Here is a 20034-nt window from a genome sequence, read left to right as displayed (position 1 = left end):
TCTGCATTAATTGTTGTTTCAGGCTGCATAAACTACACAAGCAACACACCTTTTTGGTCCCCAAAACAGTCGCCATAACCTTACGGTTGTTGAAGGTTTGTTTGAATTTTATGGGTCTGGTTGGAGAATTTGTGTGCATCCATTGTTGTGATTGTCATTTCGTTTTGGGTGTTTCATATTGAACTCATGTCTTATCACCTGTCACAATGGATTTAAAAAAATCTTCATCAGTATTGTAACGGTCAAGAAACTCCAACGCTGCAGACATTCGACGAGTTTTGTGGTCAACATCTGTGGGACCCAGTGAGCGCAAACTTTTCTGTAGCACAACTGTTCAATAACGATAGAGTACAGGGAAGATCTTGAAACTTTGGGAAAATCGATAATTCACTTATGGTGGACCTTCGATTTTCCTTAACTGCTTGGTCAACTTGTTGAACAATGTCGTCTGTAGTGACAGACTTGTGTCTTTGACCCCCCTTCATCATGCACATCAGTTCAGCCATCTTTAAACTTTTGATACTATTTATCAACAATGATATCCCTTGTAAAGCTGTCTCCATACACTTGACTCATTCTTCAATGAATTTTCACTGCACTGTTCCCTTCTGCCTGCAAGAAACAAATAACAGCTCGAAATTCACACTTGATGGGAGAATCAATAGCGACAGCCATGTTTGCGTGACTGCAACTCAACAGGAAATGGCATGTTGAACTCACCAGTGACAGAGCGTGTGGAGGGCGAGATGTGCAGTCACCTACTATGCACAACCACCTGCCGCATGCCTGGCCATCATACTGTGAGATCGGAGGTTGGAAAAAAAACCCCTCTAACTATCAAAGCATTGGGAACTAAAACTACCATGCATGTGCAAGCCAGAAACAGGCACTGTCTTAAAGTCCAAAAACTTCAATTTAGGTACTAGCTGACTCATTTACATTCTGGAGAGGAAACCAGAAAGAAGAAATTATGCTAAAGATCCAAAATATAAATACTGTCTTGATTTAAATAATAATAACTGTACAAATCTAATAAATTGTTTCCAAGAAGTTGGGTTGTCAAAAGACCAAAATTCTTTTCAAATAGATTGTATCTCGAAGTTCAAATTATCTTAAGTAGATGACAAGATTAGGTACAGTCATTTTTGTGAATATAGCCCACTCATAGTCATAAGGAAAGGCATCACTGTACTGAAAAAGGGGCAATTCTGGTCCTAAGAGTTGTAAAAAGCATTAAGGAATCATAAGGCTTCAAAATGGGAAAATTCATTTGAAAAATTTGACTATATAATGATTTTTAAAATAACACCGAAAGACTGATTTGATTACATAAACATTTTAGTAGTTTATCTTTGCAAGAATCATACCAAATCATGTCAATAAACCTTTTACGTACGTTTGAAATGCATTTTTGCTAGTGTCTTACAGTAGTGATTAGCCACAAGCATGTACCTTTTACAAGCTAAGTTCTCATAAACAGATAGATCTTAATAGCATTAAATATCTAATGTCAAGTATCTGCCATGAGTGTTTGGTAAACATTCTCACTTTCTCTATAATAAATTCTGCAAGGAGCAGATTATCTTAAATGCCTAAAATAATGCTGTTGTACCTGTAGTAAAATCAAGCAAAATAACAAAGAATCTGGTGAGATATTGCCTAGTTGCACTTACAAATTACCTTTCCAAAGTTCTAAAAAAGATACTTAATATATGTCTCAACTACTGTCTAGAGAAAAGGGGTACTCTTTTATCTTATCAAAGCGTTTACAAAAAGGTAGATTAACTACTGATAGCATCATGTTTGTAAAAATATCCATTCAAAATGCCTCTGTGAAAATATTTAATTTCCATCTGCTTTATTATCGTAAAGGCATACAATTAGAGCTGGAGACTTATGCTCTAGTTCGAATTTGTGACATATATTCTAGTGAAATATGCAGTAACTTACCAATGTTTTTGGAAAATGTTTTATTTCCAAGTAAAGATATGTTCTGTTTGATGAATCCAATGGGTTGTGAGGATTATGTTAATTTTATTAACAGTTAAATTTTAAGTTCCTTTCTTGTCAAATTCTTAACTTCAACCTACTACTTCCGGCCAGAACATAGTTTTAGAATCACGTCTGAATACATAATGAGGAAGAGCGGTATTTAACCGCAAAGTTCTTTGGTCTTAGCGAGAGAGAATCAGAGTTTCTGATTTATGCACGTCTGCCTTTTGGCCACTCTCTCTCTCAAAGCTGTTATTATGCTCGGCTCTACTCAGGCCCTTGATAAGCTTCATAGTCAAATAAAGTTAAGAGGCCAACTAGTCCAGAATCTTGATAGCCTCGGCTATATTTCTTTAGTTAATCTCAGTATTAGTTTAATTCTTAGTTTCTTAAGTTCAAGCCCAAGTGTCGGCTTTGATTGTACACTCCAAGACAGAGTTTTGTTAAATTGTGTTGGAATCTTATTGTTTCTTGTCACACGAACTTAAGCAATTATTCGCTAACTAGTTCTTAATACTCGTCACTTTTTACAGTAACTGAGATTTACACTAGTGAGAATCTTACAACGTAAATACTCAAAATTAAACAGGTAAATAAACGGGTAAATACTCAAAAGACAGGTTCTTAACTATTGGTATATATTTAATTTAAAAGGCCAAATTGCATATACTGAAAGACAAACCTCATCGAGAACTCTGTCTTCAGAATTATTTGAACTAGATCTTACCTGAAGCATGGTCTATTAGTGTGATATCTCACAGAATCTTGATAGTTACTATATTGTTGCATGCTTCAGGTTTATAGAGACCTCATTTATAACTGCATTAGTTTAACAGGAAGAAATGACACTTTACTGAAATAAATAATAGCTCATACAGCAAGATAAACACTTATAAATAGCTCAAGAAGTGGAAAAAAAACAGATAAGGTAAATTCTTCATAGCGTGTAAAGAATTTGACAGATCAACAAAACTGCTCAATCAGAGCAAGTTCTAAGGTGTTAAAACACCGAATGTGAGCTCAGTACAGTTACATGACTGTGAACTGAATACCCAACTGATGCACGATTGCAATGCAAGCACTTCTTGTAGCGACGTGAAAAAATTGCTTCTGGCCCTTCACAAATTTATTTTCAGAATACTTCTAGAATGTTGCCCAGTTGAGGACATATAAGAAAATGTCACCAGTTTTCTTTCCACAGCCACCTAATATGCATTGTTGCATGTTCAACAACTACTACTATGTGTCAGAAGTTTTAAAGCTTGTTGTCCTTTTTCTTTTCAAGGTTGCAGCTGAGTTTCAACAGGCCAGTGTGCAACCACACGGGACATGCATTGTTCAACAATTCTTTATTGCTCACCAGGTTGCACTAGTTACTACATTGGCCTTCCTGTTTCTCTAACATTTCACCCATCAAACATGTCTGGTTGATTATTGGCAGAAAAGTAGCTCAACATACAGCCCTCACATATATGCCATGTATGAACATTTTACAACATGTGAAATAACATGCATCGACTTACAACATCCATACATCCAAAGCAACTTCTTTTCAAAGTGAATCATAGGAGCTATTTCCAGTAGTGGTACCAACACAAACTATTGATTTCTTTCTATTTCACAAGTCAAATGAGTCTGTAATTTTAATCATTTCGCCCTTGTACCTTCTATTATTTGTCCAGTAAATATGGTTTTGATAGTGTTTGTTCTTTATGGTGTTGCATTTTAGATGACCAATGTCATTTTGCATTTTAAACAAACTGAATTTCCTCTACAGTGTTTTTAGAAGTATTATAGTTATTAATAGAGATTATCATTGGTGTTATAGATGTTGTTATAAAGGTGGTAGATTTAGTACCCAGCATTTGATTCTTGGCTCTGAAATGAACATCCCCTTGATGTTTCGTAATGGAAAACAAAATGTGGCGATCTGTATTTTCTCTATCATATTTCAGATGAAGAATGATATCCAGAGATAACTCAAGTCACTCTTCTGATCACTCAAGTCAGCAATGTATGATTTTCAAAGGTGTTTTGAGATAGCCTGTGCTATCAAATTAACACTCACTAACTTCAAGAAACATCATTTTAATATGCTCCATTGCTTAGCTTTTATTAAGTCTAGCAGCAAGGGCCTTGAATTGGGCATACAGAAAATTATGGCCAGATTAGGTTATGGCAGACTTTAAGTGCTTTGACAGTTAGGACTTTTTGATGTTGTGTGTGTAAGGCAAAACATAGGTTAAAGTGTTCACAATGAAGATGTGGAGAAGCTTAAAAATGAGCTTAACGAGGAAGAATTGCAATAACTTTTACAAGCAACAACAAAATGTGATTGTAAAAGAAACGTCTTCAGAAGGAAAAGGAAGAAAAGTTATCCTAGTTCTTTAATCCACGAAAGTTTGCAAAATAGGAAAAGATGCAAGATTCTTATGTAACGATATCACCCTGATAAAGTAGAAACATGTTACAGCTTAAGCATTTTCAATGAAAATGCCACCTCTCATCTCAGGAGCATTTTAAAATGTAAGTAACAAGTAATCACATTGGACAAATTTTGATTAAAACATTGATCCTGTGAGTTTCAGGCAGACTTGTGTGATGCTTAAAGACAAAGAAAAGATAAAAGAAGATGCCTCATAATCCTTCGATGGTTGCGCGATTAAGGAATTTTTTTCTTCTGAAATATGCACATTATCTGTCAGTCATAAATTAGTAATGTGAGCTGTGTTCATTTGCACCCACTTCCATGTGTAACTCGAATGCAGTCTGAGTTCATTGATATGACCATTAAAAGGTTAAAGGCAGTTACCTAATGTTTTTCTGCAAGGTAATTTCACATTCAAACAATAACATTTTCCACTTACACCATCTATTCTTCTTCATACAGATATAATAAAATTAAATTTTTATTTATCTGTTTAATATTTTTTATCATTTGTTTAATATTCTTGTTATATTTGTTATAATATTGTTATATTTGTTTTATATTTAATGATTTTCATGGGTCTTAGATTATAAATTTGTGCATAAAATAATAATGTAAAATTTAAATAAACAATCATTTGTGGTCCAGGAATGAATTAATCCATTTTTTATTAATTTCTATAGGGAAAAAGTGCTTTTAGTTTATGAACATTTCACTTGACAAATGGCTTTCTTGAATGTATCTTGAATGCATTAAATTTGTGAACCAGGGATTCACTTTTTTTATTAAAATGATATTTACTCCTGTGCAACGAAAATTGACCAAGATGCATAATTTCAGAGGTTGTGGTGTTTGCAGATTTTCAAGGGTTGAAAGCCAATCTTGATCGCTTTTCATGAAGTGTAGGTTAAATGAACTAAATTAAAATAATTTTAAAGTTCATTTTTTCCCCTTCTGTTTATTGTCTGTTATTATGTTGAAATTTTTTAGAGTGCAATGATCTTTAACTTATTGTTTTGTTTTTCAATGCTACTCACATATTCCAGATTCGCTATAGTCTGGTCTGAAAATATCCCCCCCCCAAAAAAAACTGAATTTTAAATGAGCAGAATAAAGAAATTCTAAAAAATTAATACACAAAATTATTTTTAATTTATAAATGATCAGCTTTTTTTCTTTGCTGACGCTGTCAAGTGATGTTACGACATAACACGTGGGTCATACAACTGAATATTTGTTTTATTCAAACATTGAATACTGACATCAAATCTGTCACAGAATTCAGTCAATTAAAGTTGCTATAATTTTGTGACTTCAAATTGGAAAATTTTGCATTGGCTGCTTGGCTGCAATAAAAATCCTCTGTAAACTATTTAGTGGATGAACATGGAATGAGATCTTACTTTCCATTGGTTAGCAAAATTTCACTCGGGAGATTTGAGGCTACAAAATTAACCTTCTTGTGTTTGAATCCTGCCTTGATTGGAATGAATTAAAAGATTTAATGAATCAGATCCATGACAAACTGTACAAGATATGGGCCAGGCACTACTGTATAGTTTTCAACTGTTCCAGTATACTTGGAAGTAGCAGGAAAACTTTTACAAATGGTGCCCCGTGAACCTAATGATGAAAATAAAGCATAGGTTTAAAGTATTCTCTTCTCTTTTAAAATGAAGTAAAGAAGAAACGTTACTACAATTTATTACGCTTGTGAATGGGAAGTGAATGTTGTATTACAATCGTAAGACATTCACTGTCATTGTTGGGATTAAAATTTGCTCCAGCAAATACTACAAAAGCAGCTTTGTGTTTAACGAAAAAATTTTTTACTGTTAGTTTCTTCTGTTAGTTTATTTCATTACTAATTTTTTTCCACAATTTAAAACAATAAATGCAGCTTAATATTGTGCATATATGTAAATATGCAATGACAAATTCCATCTTTAGTAGGCACGAATAGGCATGGAGTCATATTTCAGAATAGCATGTGTGTCAGTTTCAACCTTACAGAACCTCAGTGGTGTAGTGAGCATAACTGGCACACCCGGTGCAAAATACCTTTATGGCACCCCCTCCCCAAAAAAAATACCTGCAGTAATATAATGTATAGAATATATTTGTAATAAGAAAATAATGCAAATATTAATAAAATTCTAAATCTGCCATAAAATACTCTAAAATATCTTAAGAATAGTCATACCTATCTACACTAGCATTGGATTCGGAAATGTATCTGTGTCAGCTAAAAAATCAGACATACGATGATCTGGAATTGGTTAAAAAGGTATTATTTATTTTACATATTTATATAGTTGTTTTTAAAAAAACACAATTTTTAAACAATTAAAAGTTTAATATATATTATAGATAAGTAGATATATTTATTAATAATAATATAATATTATAATACATTAATACAATTAATTACTAAGTACACATTTTTCTTGCATAGATGAAGCAAATTTATCAATTACTTCATCAAAGTCAATCACTTCAAATTTTTCTCTTTCCACATTTAAAAATGCTAGATGACTAAAGGGATCTTGGCCCACTGTTGATTGTAAATAGTCAAAATTTATTTTAATTTGCTGAACAAACATACACATACATTGATAATGAAATAGTAAGTAATATTTGAAGTGCGACTCTTAGGTTTGGAAAAACATTTTCTCCATAGATCTGTAAGGGAGTTTTACGTTCAGTTTCTTTTCTACTGCGGAGTAATATCTTGCAGTCACATTCACTGCTCAAAACAATTAGAGAATATTGTGAATTGAAATAATCATATAATCGACAACCTTTACAAATGCTCTGATTACAGTAATTTGTGATAGATTCAGGCCTCATACAAATGTACAAATTAATCTAATAGTGGAGGACTTCAGGAATACTGATCCTGATACATAGTATAAATAACACTGGCAACAGTTCATTTATGCTGCTGGAGATTACCTTGATTAAATGGGCATTCTTCTGTTTTCTATTCTCTGGTCTTCTTAAGATAGACCGTTTGCAGCAACCTAGTAGTAACATCGGAAACCATTTTCCAAACTGATATTTCATTTTTTGTTATGTACAAATGAAAATATTCCTTTGTTTTTACGGTGCGAATTTCTCTCTCCTCTCAGAGTCTTTCTGGCAGTTTCACTGGGTAGGGGAGCTGCTATAGTGCTCCCGGCACAAATTTCTGTTTTGTATGTGGAATAAGTTATATTTTTATGCTTAATACTGTTATATTCTTATTAATATTGCTTGATCAATAATTAGTGACATTACAACAGGTTCACATAGCACATTGTTTATTACAAAGCAACATCAACTGACAATTACTTCACTTCAATTCGACCAGCAACTAGTGTGTTGCCACATATGTGTAACATCTCCTCTTTATGGGAGAGTCATAGGAATCAATGTATTACATGATTATCATATTTGGATGGTTGATATACATTACGACCACTTCTTGTCTTATATACACAATCACGATTAATATTATTGCTATTATCTTGATGGTGAGGATCATTATGCATTTTTGGATGTTCACTACTTATACAGTCAAAAGTCGTTAATTCGGACACCCATAATCCGGACCTCAAAGCTAAAATCTTTCTGCGCATGCGCATAGCCGTTTACGCGCGCGCGCGAGACCTTTACGACTGCGCATATGCGTCTGCGCAAGTGCAGAATACGTTTTCGCGTGCGCGTTTGATGTATAACGGACGGTATAAGCTAAAATTATCTAATTATCTATTTCAGTTAATGTTGATGATTGCGCTGTTCCTTAATCTTCGAATTGGATCCAGCTTATTATTTTTTGCAGACTGTAAGAGCAATTTTATAAAAGTAAGCTTGAACTTTCGATTATGTCAAATAGAATTTCCGATGCTGGAGCTCCCGAAGGATCTACAAAACGAAAGTATGTTTCGATGTCCATCAAACAAAAAGTGAAATTGCTACAAAAAATGGATAAAGGCATATCCTTTGTTTATCTAACCGTTCCGAAATCTGTTTATCAATTTCACGCTGCTCAATTTCACGTGGGGGGGACGTCGCGGCGCGCAGTGAACTGGAAGTTGATATGTCAGCACTATCGTTATCTTCAGGGCAGATGTTTTTATTTTATTCGGCTTATAATTCCTTACTAAATGTAGTATTTCATCTTGATGTACTCCGTCTTTGATATGATTTAAATCAAATTCCTCGTCATTATAAATATCACGAATACAAATCAAATAGTTTTCTAGTTGCAATTTTCTAATTTCGGCTATGCGTAATGTATGCTTTACGCATGCGCGCATTGAAAGAAATGTTTAATAAAGTAAACAAATAAATATTAAGCTTCTTTTTTTTTGTAAATTTTGATACTCTTTAGATCATAATTGCTCATTATTTTATAAATTACGGTTTCATATTTTTAATTTTATAATTTCTGCATGCCATCTTACCAGATTTAAACTGATGATCTATAATCCGGAAAAATCGATAATCCGGAATCGCCGAAGTCCCGACGAGTCCGGATTAAAGACTTTTGACTGTATTTTCCTCATTCTCATTACATAGATCATAAGTCTAATGTCACTAAATTCTTCTGATTTTTAGTTTTTCATAAATGCAATTTATTCTGTCTTAATTACCCTATTATCTTATGTTCTAATCCAATATGATCTAGGAGTTGAATGCTTTTTTAAAACTATAGCAGGCTCCCATTTATTTTCCCATCTCAACATTACCTTTTCCCCAGGAATAAATTCAGGTCTTTCCCTTGCATGCTTATCATAATAGATTTTAGCCTGTTTCTGGTTACTCCTTACCTTTTCTCTATATTGACCTTTTACAGTTGGTTGCAATTCTGTTTGTGTAATTGGTAATCATGTTTTTAAATTCCTACTTAATAGCATTTGACTTGGTGATAAATTTATATACCTGAAATTGGAGTATTTCTATATTCCAGTAAAGCCTCATTTAATTTCTCCAATCCTGCTTTTCTAAATAAACTCTTAGCTATGCCTACCAACTTCTCTGCAAATCCATTAGATTTAGGATATCGAGGACTGCTAGTGATTATTTCAAATCCCCAATCCCTTGCGAAACTCTTCATTTTCCAACTATTAAATGGTACATTATCACAATTAAAGTTTTGGGTATTCCATGTGTTGCAAATATCGATTTTAATTTACTAGTAACTTCCACTGCGCTTTTATTTTTTAGAGGAATTATGTCTACCCATTTAGTTAAGTAACAGCCTATTACTAGATAACTTTTCCTCGCATACTCACAGATATCAGCACAAACCTTTTCATATAGTAAACTGGGAATTTCATGAGAAACAAGAGGTTCTTTTACTGTTTGAGGCCTGAATCTATAGAAATCATGTTTTCAATGTCACTGTTGATTCCTGGCCACAATAGTTATGGTGACCAGACGTCCTTTATTTCAGAGGACAGCCCTTTATTTGAAGGCTCTGTCCTCTAACTTTATTTATTTCCTGAAATAAGCATATTGTCCTTTATTTTGAGAAATCGTCGCAAAATCAAATTTCTCAAATTAGTTTTCTGCAACTCTAGATCGGAGCACCCGCAACGTATTTTTCTAGATGCCAGTCGGGCCGGAGCAATGCTTGCTTCTCGCGTTAGTATCACCACCACATAACTAGGGACTGCTTAGTTTCTTTAATCTTTGTGTTCATTCTCCTTCTACGGTTTGTGCATAAATGATCGCAATATTTGGGATAATTTTGACCCTGCCCATCCCCAATCCCCATGTCACAATTTGTCACACCTTGGAAGACCCCAAATTAACATTTGTGACGTCACACGAACGCACAACCCCCCACCCCTAACACAAAATTATTGAGCACGAATTTAAATTACCATAACCCCCCCCTCATGTCACGTTACAAGTGTCCTTTATTTTCTCCGAAAAAATATGGTCACCGTAACAATAGTACTTGTCGAACCCTAGCTTTTGATTTTTAAACCTCACAGTGAGCTTCATGCAATAATGTTAATGCTTCCTTAATGAAACAGGTACTACAATTCGATTATTAAAAAAAACTAGCTTTCTGACATTCCCTTTTCTTACTCTCAGACATTTGCAATTGTTTTGTTAGTGTATGAACAATCTCTGTTATATCCATGTTTTCATTTGTGTGTGTATCAATAAAGGAATGTGACAGTAAATCTGCAATATACATATATTTCCCAGGCAGATATTTAAGTTATATTTTAAGAGCTTAATTTTTATCCTTTGCAATCTATTTGACAACACATTAGCAATATTTTTGTTCAGAATTGAAACTAATGGTTTATGATCAGTAAGCACTTCTACCTCTCTACCATAAATGTAATAGTGAAATTTATTAACAGCAAATAAAATACTAAGAAATTCTTTCTCAATCTGAGCAGTTTTTTTCCTGCATTACTTGAACTCCTAGACGAAAAAGCAATTGGTTGCCCATTCTGCAATAATCAGCAACCTAACCCATCTTTAGAACTATCTGCCTGTATAGTGATAGGTTTACTGCTATCAAATATTCCTAACATAGGTGCATTGCAAATTATTTTTTTTTAATTCCATGAATGCTTTAGAATGTAGCTATAACCACTGCCATTCTACTTTGTTTTTCAAAAGTTCCCTTAAGATGGCTTTTTTCTCTGAAAAATGTGGTACAAATTTCTCAAATAATTACACATTCCCAAAACACGCTGTAATTCATGCTTATTCTGAGGTTCCTGTAACTCAGTAATGGCTTCAATCAGGATCAGGTCTCATGCCTGATACATTAAATAAATGACCTAAATAACCACCTCACTAACCCTATATTGAAGTTTTTGCTTGTTGAATTTAGTATTGAGTTTTTTAGCTCTGTTGATGACTTGTGCTAAAATTTTATCATGTTCTTGTACAGTGCTAGCGGCAATGAGGATGTCATCAAAATAGATCAATACTCCTGGTATATTACCAAAACTTTCAAGATTACGTTTCTGAAGAATTTCAGGTGCACAGGAAATACCCATAGGAAGCCTTAAGAATTTATAGCATCCAAATGGTGTACTAAAAATACAAAGATCACTGCTCTCCCTATCTAACGCTATTTGAAAAAAAACCCATCCTTAAAGTCCAAAACTGAGTAAATTGATTTATTACAAAGCTATGGTAAAATCTCCTCAATTGTTGGAATCAACACATGTTCTCTTTTTATAGCTTTGTTAAGATCTTGAGGATCAAGGCATATTCTTAAGTATCCATTAGCTTTTTCAGTTATTACTAGATTGCTAACCCAGTTCAATGGTTGATCAACTTTTGCAATAATGCCCTGTCTCTCTAATTCGTTTAATTTTAATTCAACTTTAGTTTTAAACTAAGTGGTACTCTACGTGGTGGTCTCACTAGAGGAGCTATCTGATCATCTACTGTGATTTTACACAATGCATTAAATTTTCCCACATCTTCAAACACTTCTGAATTATTAAAAATAAATTCACTTTAGATGGAGGTAAAACAGTTGTATACTGATCCAACTTACCTTTATTTGATATTCTAACCTTATTTATAAACTGAATCAAATTAAGTTTAACACATGCATCAATTCCTAATAATGGACGTATATGCTTGCTAGAAACAATTAAAAACTCTAGAGTATGATCCTCACCATCTGAGGAGCATTGTAACATTAACAACCCATGAGGTTTAACCTTGGACCCCCCCCCTGAATACTTCTAGTACAACATTACACTTCTTTAAAATAAGATTAGAGTTCTTAGCACTCAGTGTTTTGTAAATTTTCACAGGCAAAACGTTCACTTCAGACACTGTGTCCAACTTAAAAGTCACAGTTGTCCCTTCAACAATTATAGTTTTAGTCCACTCTTTTGTAGATGATGTTGAGCACACACTTTTAGTTTTTTTACCATTTATGGAATTCACGAAGTATTCATCATCAGATTCACTATATATACTCATGTCCATAAATTAAGGACAATTCGGAGTCACGCGGAAATCAAACTCTAAAATAAATATATCACCTGTAAAATCATTACACACATCTTCAAGAATCATATGCAAATTTCAGGAAGTAACCAGATGACACCGGTGGTACGTCACAATGATGAGAGTGTAAGAGAGTGGTATATAAGGAATAAAGGCAAAGAGGTAAAATTGTTCGCAGGCGCTTTATAAGCATTTCAGTGCAATGCAATTTATGACACAAAGGACGCATTTCGATGATATTTTACGTAGTAGAATTATTGGCCGTCTGGAATGTGGGCATACCCAACTGGAAGTATCAGACGAGCTTGAAATTGCCCAGAGTGTCATTTCCAGGCTTTGGCAACGATTCCAAGATGATGGTAATGTGAGTAGACGTTACAGCACAGGTCGTCCCAGAGTTACAACACTGCATGAGGACCGGTATTTGGCAGTTACTGCCAAAAAAAACAGGCTGAGCACAGTCTCAGACCTGTCTCGTCAGCTCTCTTCAGCCACTCCTATGACAATTTCAAGGCAGACCCTGTACAGACGCTTAGGACAGATTGGTCTATATGCTCGTAGACCTGTCAGATGCGTTCCACTTACTGCAACTGACTGTCGCCTGCGGTTAGCCTGGAGTAAAGAGCATGCATTGTGGACACTGCAACAGTGGGCTTCTGTGATGTTTTCCGACGAGTCCGGACTTTCATGTTGCCGGACTTTCATATGGAGAGCTCCAGGTACCCATTACCACCAAGAAAACATCATTGAACGACACCGTTACGGTGGTGCAGGAGTGCGTGTTTGGGGTGGTTCTGGGTTCCTGAACTGACCCGGATGTTCAAATTGGAACCATGACAAGCCATATCTATCGGGACGTCATTCTGGAACAACATGTACGTTTGTTTCGGGGCGCCGTGGGCGCACAATTTGTGTTAATGGATGACAACACCCGTCCTCACCATGCAAACATCGTAAGTGTATGCATTCAATCAGAGGATATCACCCATATGGACTGGCCAGCATTCTCACCAGACTTGAATCCAGTAGAGCACGTGTGGTGCATGCTTGGCCGACGAGTTGCAGCCCGTCAACCTTCTCCTACATGTCTACCCGAACTTCGGAGAGCATTGCTTTTTGAGTGGTGTAATATCTCCCAAGATCAGATCGATAATTTGATACTCAGCGTGCCTAGGCGTTGTACAAACTGTATTGCATCGTCTGGGAAACATACAATGTATTAACAATTATACTAACCATGTAATATTGTTTTTTGTAAATAGGGTTCTTTTTTTTTTTTTTTTTTTTTTTTTTTTTTTTTTTTTTTTTGTAATTTGCTCCAGGGAGAAAAAATTGCTAATTGTTTTAATAATATCAAACATATAGCATCTTTTTTTTGCTCTTCACCTTTTGTTTAATAAATAAGCTTTACAAATAAGTCAAATTTGTTTTGCTTCTAACTCTTCCTTTGCCTGATTTTGCATTATCCTTAATTTATGGACATGAGTGTAAATCTGCGTTATCATGCTGAGAAACATTTTGGATATGCTTCAGTCTGCACACAGTTGAAAAGTAACGTAGTTTGCCACAGTTGAAACATTTTTTTCCCATATGCCAGACCTGGTCCATTAACGTGATGTCTGTTGCATTTTTTACATGAAAACGTCTCAGTATTTGAAGCGTCATCATGCCATCCTCTATGCTTCCTCACTGCTATGGCTGCATTGGCTCCTCTGGCCTGATGTTGCTTCACTTTCCCTCTTGTTACGCTGTCAACATTGTGTTCTTTTAACCTTTTGACTGTCATGCCCGAGATAGCACTGGTGTTCGAAAATGTCACGCCCGAGTATCTCTCGGGGTAATTTTTTTTTTTTGAGTGCATCGTATTGTCATACCCGATTATATATCGGGAGATGTTTATTTCAACTACATTTGGTTTTTCCAATAAAAAAATTTGACAATTTGTGTACCCAAATCATCAAAATAACTTGACAGTTAAAGGGTTAACATTTGAGCTCGAACTTTGCTCAATTCAGCAGCTTTCCATAATTCAATTGCTTTTTCCAAACTCGGATTTTTTTCTCGCAACATCCTCTCCTGTAAACTGTCATCTGATACTCCAAGGACAATGCGATCACGTATGGCAGAGTCACCCTGCACACCAAATTCACAAGATTTTACAAGTTTTTTTCAGGTCAGTCGTGAAACAATCAGAAGTTCCCCTTCTTCTTGTTTTCTTTTATTGAATAAAAATCTCTCCACCACGACATTTGTTCTAGGCATCGTGAAAGCTTCAAACATTTCAAGCATTTTTTCATAGTTGCCCTGATCTCCTGTTGAAAGATTGAGCGGGTTGAACACTGCAACTGCTTCCTCACCGGCAGCATTTAAAAATAAAGCGACTTTGACATCTGAATTTTTTAAAGCATTTCCTGGCGCTTTCATATAAATCTGGAACAGCTGCTTGAATCTGCAGCAGTTTTTGGTCACATTGCCATTGAAACTTAGGCCTTGCGGTGAGCGACAAAATTCCATCTTGCGTCTGCTGAGAGGAAAAACAACCAAAGGGATTGCCTGGCAATTAGTTATAATACTACTCCACATGACTACGCCATGTTATATTCTTATTAATATTGCTTGAGGAATAATTAAGTGACATTACAACAGGACAGTAATTAAGTGACATTCACATAGCACATCATTTATTACAAAGCAACATCAACTGACAATTACTTCACTTCAGTTCGACCAGCAACTAGTGTGTTGCCACATATATGTAACAAATACCGTTCTGCACTGCTTCATTAAAATATAGGAGTCAGATCAACTAACACAACCCTTCAAACATAACTATGAGGTCTACAAGGCCATATAAACAGTTAGACTTTATAATTTCTTATATTTTTTTTAATTTAAAAATTGTATAACATAAAAATTTTCTTTATTTAAATCATTTCCGTAATTGAAAATATATCTCTACTACCAACAGTTGCTGAAATAAAAGCCACATGAGGATTTCTATGATTATTGTATGTTAACTGCTTAATAAAAAATAGCAAAAGCCATAAAACCTTTTATGATTCAGTTAAAGTAGTCGTGTGACCCAGACTTTTGGAGCCATTATTAGAAGGAGATTTTCTTTACTCAGTTTTTAGTTCCTCCATTCAAAGAATGAAATCTAAGACCTTATCCCTACTGACAATTGGAAATAAAATCCATGTTAATGCTCCAAAGGAGCAGGTTTTGATGTAACTGTTTGAACACAGCCAAAACCTAAAAATTCGAAAATAGAAATTGAAACTGTGGCAGCAGTCAAAGTGCAGTCTGTAGGCAATGCATAATAAGACCACATGGTAATTCAGAATAGCACAAGTATCATGCATTCTGGAGTTAGCAAAAGTGAATGCAATTATAATGAAATTTGAAGTTAAAGTATGCATATTATTACAACAACAGACTTCATACATTGATACATTATCTGATCATGTGTACAATGCTCAATAATTGAACTCTTTTATGAGCACATCTTGAAGGCTAATGATGAGAAAAATTGAAATGATCTCCATAGAGAAAATACCCTGTAAAAGAAGGGAAAAAAAGGAGAGAATCTTGACAAGTAGATATTAGATGAAGCAATGCATTAGATGACAAATGCTTGTGTTTTGAAATAGTTACACGTCGCCCAGATGGTATAGTGGTTAGAGGAGCCTGACTGCAATATTGAGTAGGAGGTAACAGTGGCTGCCTATTAGGTGCCTTCACAATAAAATGGCCGCCACTTCTGGCCTTAGGAGTGGCCGATGTCATTATAGGCAAGTGTCTGCCATGGGGGGGGGAACAAAGAAATAGTTACACAGACCAGTTTAGAATTTTAGATTCTTCAGCTGCATCAGCCTTGTTTTACATGCTTTATGAAAGATGTCTAAAAGAAATTTCATTTGTTTTTCCCCTTTTCACTTACTTGCATGTGTTCTCGACGATTCAAGAGATTTCCAAAAGTTGTTGCTTTGTCAATTGTGCAATAATTCACCGAATTTATGAAATCAATTCTGTCAGAAGTGTGTGAAGAAGTCAGTGTCAGAAGTGTTTAAATGCTACACATGGTCAAACACATCAAATCTCAAGGTGTAAAACATAATAAAGCAATTACACATGTAAATATGCTATTAAATATACAAATATTTGCAAGAGGACAAACCTCAAAAAGAACGTAAGTAAATTTACAATGGTGTAAAATATAGAACAGATATAACCAAAAATACAGTAATGCTGAACAAATACAAACAAATCTTTGCTCTAATTTATCAGCATGCTTAAATAAAATTTAATTAAAAGAGTAAATACCATCTTTAAAAGTGATCAGCATATACTATCAGTTAATGGTAGTACTTTCAAGTAACATATTTCGATTTTTCTCTGTTTAAAAATAATAATAAAGGTATTAATATCTGTTTACAAGATTTCCAAGGTTCTTTTCATTTGCTTTAAAATTTTCTTCTTATTTGTGTGTTAATATTTCTTTTATATAGTGTACTAATATTTCTTCACATTGCATTATAGGGTGGAAAGGATGGGGTTGTACTGATAATTCTACAGCTTTGTCAGATTCTGAACTGCTGTTAGATGTTTTATTACTTACCTTAAGTAATTTGCTCTTCATACCAGCAATAATCTTGAGTGCATCTAGGAAATATTTTACTGAAGCTTTTGTTTATTTTGCCACAATGTTGTCATCCACGGTAAGAAATATTTTTGCACGAAAATAAAAATTCTATGCTGTGTGTCATCCCTTTGTCTTAATCATAATATGCATGATATAAATTAGGCAATAACATACACTATTCAATTTAAATTTATGAACAGTTTTAAGTATTATGTATTTGCATTCAGGATTTTTTATAATAACTTTTTATTACAGCTTACTTTTATAGTAGTCCATCTTTAGAAGTTTTCATGTATTGCACTATTATAACTTTTTTGGCATAAATAATGCTTCTTGTTATAACATCCAGATTCTTCTATATAGTACATTCTACCATATATTTGCATAAATTTGTTTCACTTAACCTTAACAGTGAATTGAATATTTTCCTAACTTATGTCCATGTGAATTTAATATATCATTAACATGTATTTGTTCTTCCTTAGTAAATTTATAAATTAAATCTAACCTATATGGGCTGCAAATTTTAATTTCTTTCATAGTGTGAATATATAAAAGTGTAAAAATATAAAATATATTCTGATTAATAAGGATTTTGTTAATCAGAATATATTTTATATTTCTTAGAAAATCACTTAATAGCATTTTTTAATTGGTTTTTTTACTAGCATATATCAAATCCCTATCTAATCACCATTCTGATATGGTGGTGTGCTTAAAATAAATAATTGTTTTTTTATTATTATTATTATTATTATTATTATTATTATTTTCCTTGCATTATACAAAGCTGTTCAAAACGTGAGTATAGGCTTAGACATATGCAAACACTATAATTGACAGAGCTTTTTAGAATAAAGTAAAACTATGTTGTGGGGATTATAGTCTACCTAGTGAAAAACTTTAATGTAGCACTTGTAAAACAAAAATCCTTACCATTTGTAATTATAGATAGTAATAACATTATATTTAGTCAAAAATTTGGAACGTTTTGCTTTATAAAACATTAAAATGTTTTACTGCTGGAATTTTGATTTTATGTATGAGTTTTGCATTAAATTATAGATTTTATTTCTACAGGCTTCTCACCCCCCAATCAAGTTAAAGCTTTTTTTTGCATACAATAATATGCTTTATTGTATGATATTTTGTAATTAAATGTCTAGGATAAGTAAATAATCTTTTAAAAGACTATAGTCAGTATTTTCAAGAACCTTACTTAGCTGTTACTGATACAGCATAGCTATGGCCTGCATTAAAGCTTCAAAGGCATATTTACTTTTTGCTACTTGCCAGATTCTGCAGCATATGAATAACAAATGATGACAGGAGTTGACCACTGTGCTTTGTTGCATGTTATAGCATCATTTGGCAGAACTCTGTATGCATTTTATTCTGTAATTATGGCACCTGTTTCAGGGTTTGGAGCATTCCCCATGGTGTGGTTACTTTGCAGTTATTAAAAGTAGCTGCTTCTGAACACTTTCCAGTTGTCAAAATATAGATAAATAATAAATATGATAAAATATAGATAAGTAATAAATGAAAGGTCTCTCCTTTGGGTACATAACAAAACTCTAGCTGCTCTCTTTTAGGAAATATCACCATGAAAGGTTTTTTTTTGGGGGGGGGGTCTTTTGATAGAGTGTATGAAAATTTGTCATAAAAAATTGCACAACTTGCATTATTTTTCCTCTTTATGAAAGAGTTCTTGAATTCAGCGATACTCATTTTTCTCTCCTTTTTTCACTCTCTTCTGAATTGTTGCACTCTTTTTCATGTATCCAGTTCTTTGCAAAATTTGACTAATGCCAACTTATTATTTAGGAATTGGGAACATTCTCAGCTTTTTTAATGGTACTTTTTAATTATGATGAAAATTGATAGCTTCTGTTTGACTGTTCCATTAATTCCAAAGATTTATGAAGAAAGTTACTAATCACAAATGTATTGAAACTTATTTAAGAAAACTTGCCATGTACTTAAATAAAACAAGCCAAAATTTGAGGACCTATTGCATCAAGGAGACAGGCATTTATTGCCATGGTACTGCCATTTTGGCAATACCAAAGCTCTTGGTTTGGGGCGAGTACACATACAAATTAATATTTTTCCTTCAAATAACTTTTTTAGTGTCATGTTCTGAAATCTTTAAGCTTACTTAAATCTATGTAGGACCTACTACTTATTGGTATCTTGTATAGAATGTCTTTTCGGTTCCTCTTTACAAAAATTACAAAGTAGATGGATTAAATGTGATTTGCTCAAATGGATTGTTTATTATTGGAATTGAATTATTTTAAACCGATAGTATAAAAGTTTTCTTTAAATAATAATATTTAAATTTTAATAGTATAAAAGATTTAAATTTTAATAGTATAAAAGATTTAAATTTTAATAGTATAAAAGATCTTTAATTTGAATATATAATCATGAATTTGGTAATTATTAATAAAAATAAAATTAATCATCTTTTTTATCCTTTTACAGTTTTATCATGCTTGTGATGCTGAAGTGTATTCCTACTGTTTAATTCGATTAAGTGTACTTCAATTTTGTGACTTCTATTCGGCTATCCTTTCTGTGTGGGTGACACTTATTGCTATGGCGAAATTACCGAATATTGTTCAATCTTTTACTCATATGGCTGGTGCTGTTGGTGTTGCTTTAGGTGTGGAGTATGATCGTACTGGTCTATGGGTGTTTGTTCTCCCTACTGGAATTGGACTGTTGATTCTTTTTACATCTTGGGTAAGTTTTATCGCTGTCTTAGAAAATGTACCTCTGAAGGAATATGTCTTTTTCCCCTTTTTCTGTATGTTTTTGAAGTGTATTGAAAGTTTGAAATATATTTAAATGTTTAAAAATATTGTTTTGTATTTATGAAATTACCATTTTGTTACTTCAAACATATGAAAATACTTGATTGAGTAAGAAGTGAAACTAAACTGCAACCATAATCCTGTATTTGCTGTTTAAA

At 33.6% G+C, this 20034-nt stretch overlaps 1 protein-coding gene across 1 annotated transcript in view; it reads left to right on the top strand.

Annotated features, from left to right (window-relative positions):
- The window catches only part of LOC118188723 (transmembrane protein 8B), a 167526-nt gene that overhangs the window by 130535 nt on the left and 16957 nt on the right, over positions 1-20034 (top strand). The window contains exons 9-10 of the mRNA XM_085809561.1: positions 16952-17130; positions 19545-19805. Of these exons, the coding sequence (XP_085665687.1) occupies positions 16952-17130; positions 19545-19805 (440 nt within the window). The remainder of the gene's footprint in view (positions 1-16951; positions 17131-19544; positions 19806-20034) is intronic.

Source organism: Stegodyphus dumicola, chromosome X2 (genome assembly GCF_044657685.1).
Source record: "Stegodyphus dumicola isolate Sdum_Otavi_A_Nest chromosome X2, ASM4465768v1".
NCBI classification, from domain to species: Eukaryota; Metazoa; Arthropoda; class Arachnida; order Araneae; family Eresidae; genus Stegodyphus; species Stegodyphus dumicola.
The sequence above is the reverse complement of the archived record's forward strand: the minus strand, read 5'-3'. Positions and strand labels throughout refer to the sequence as shown.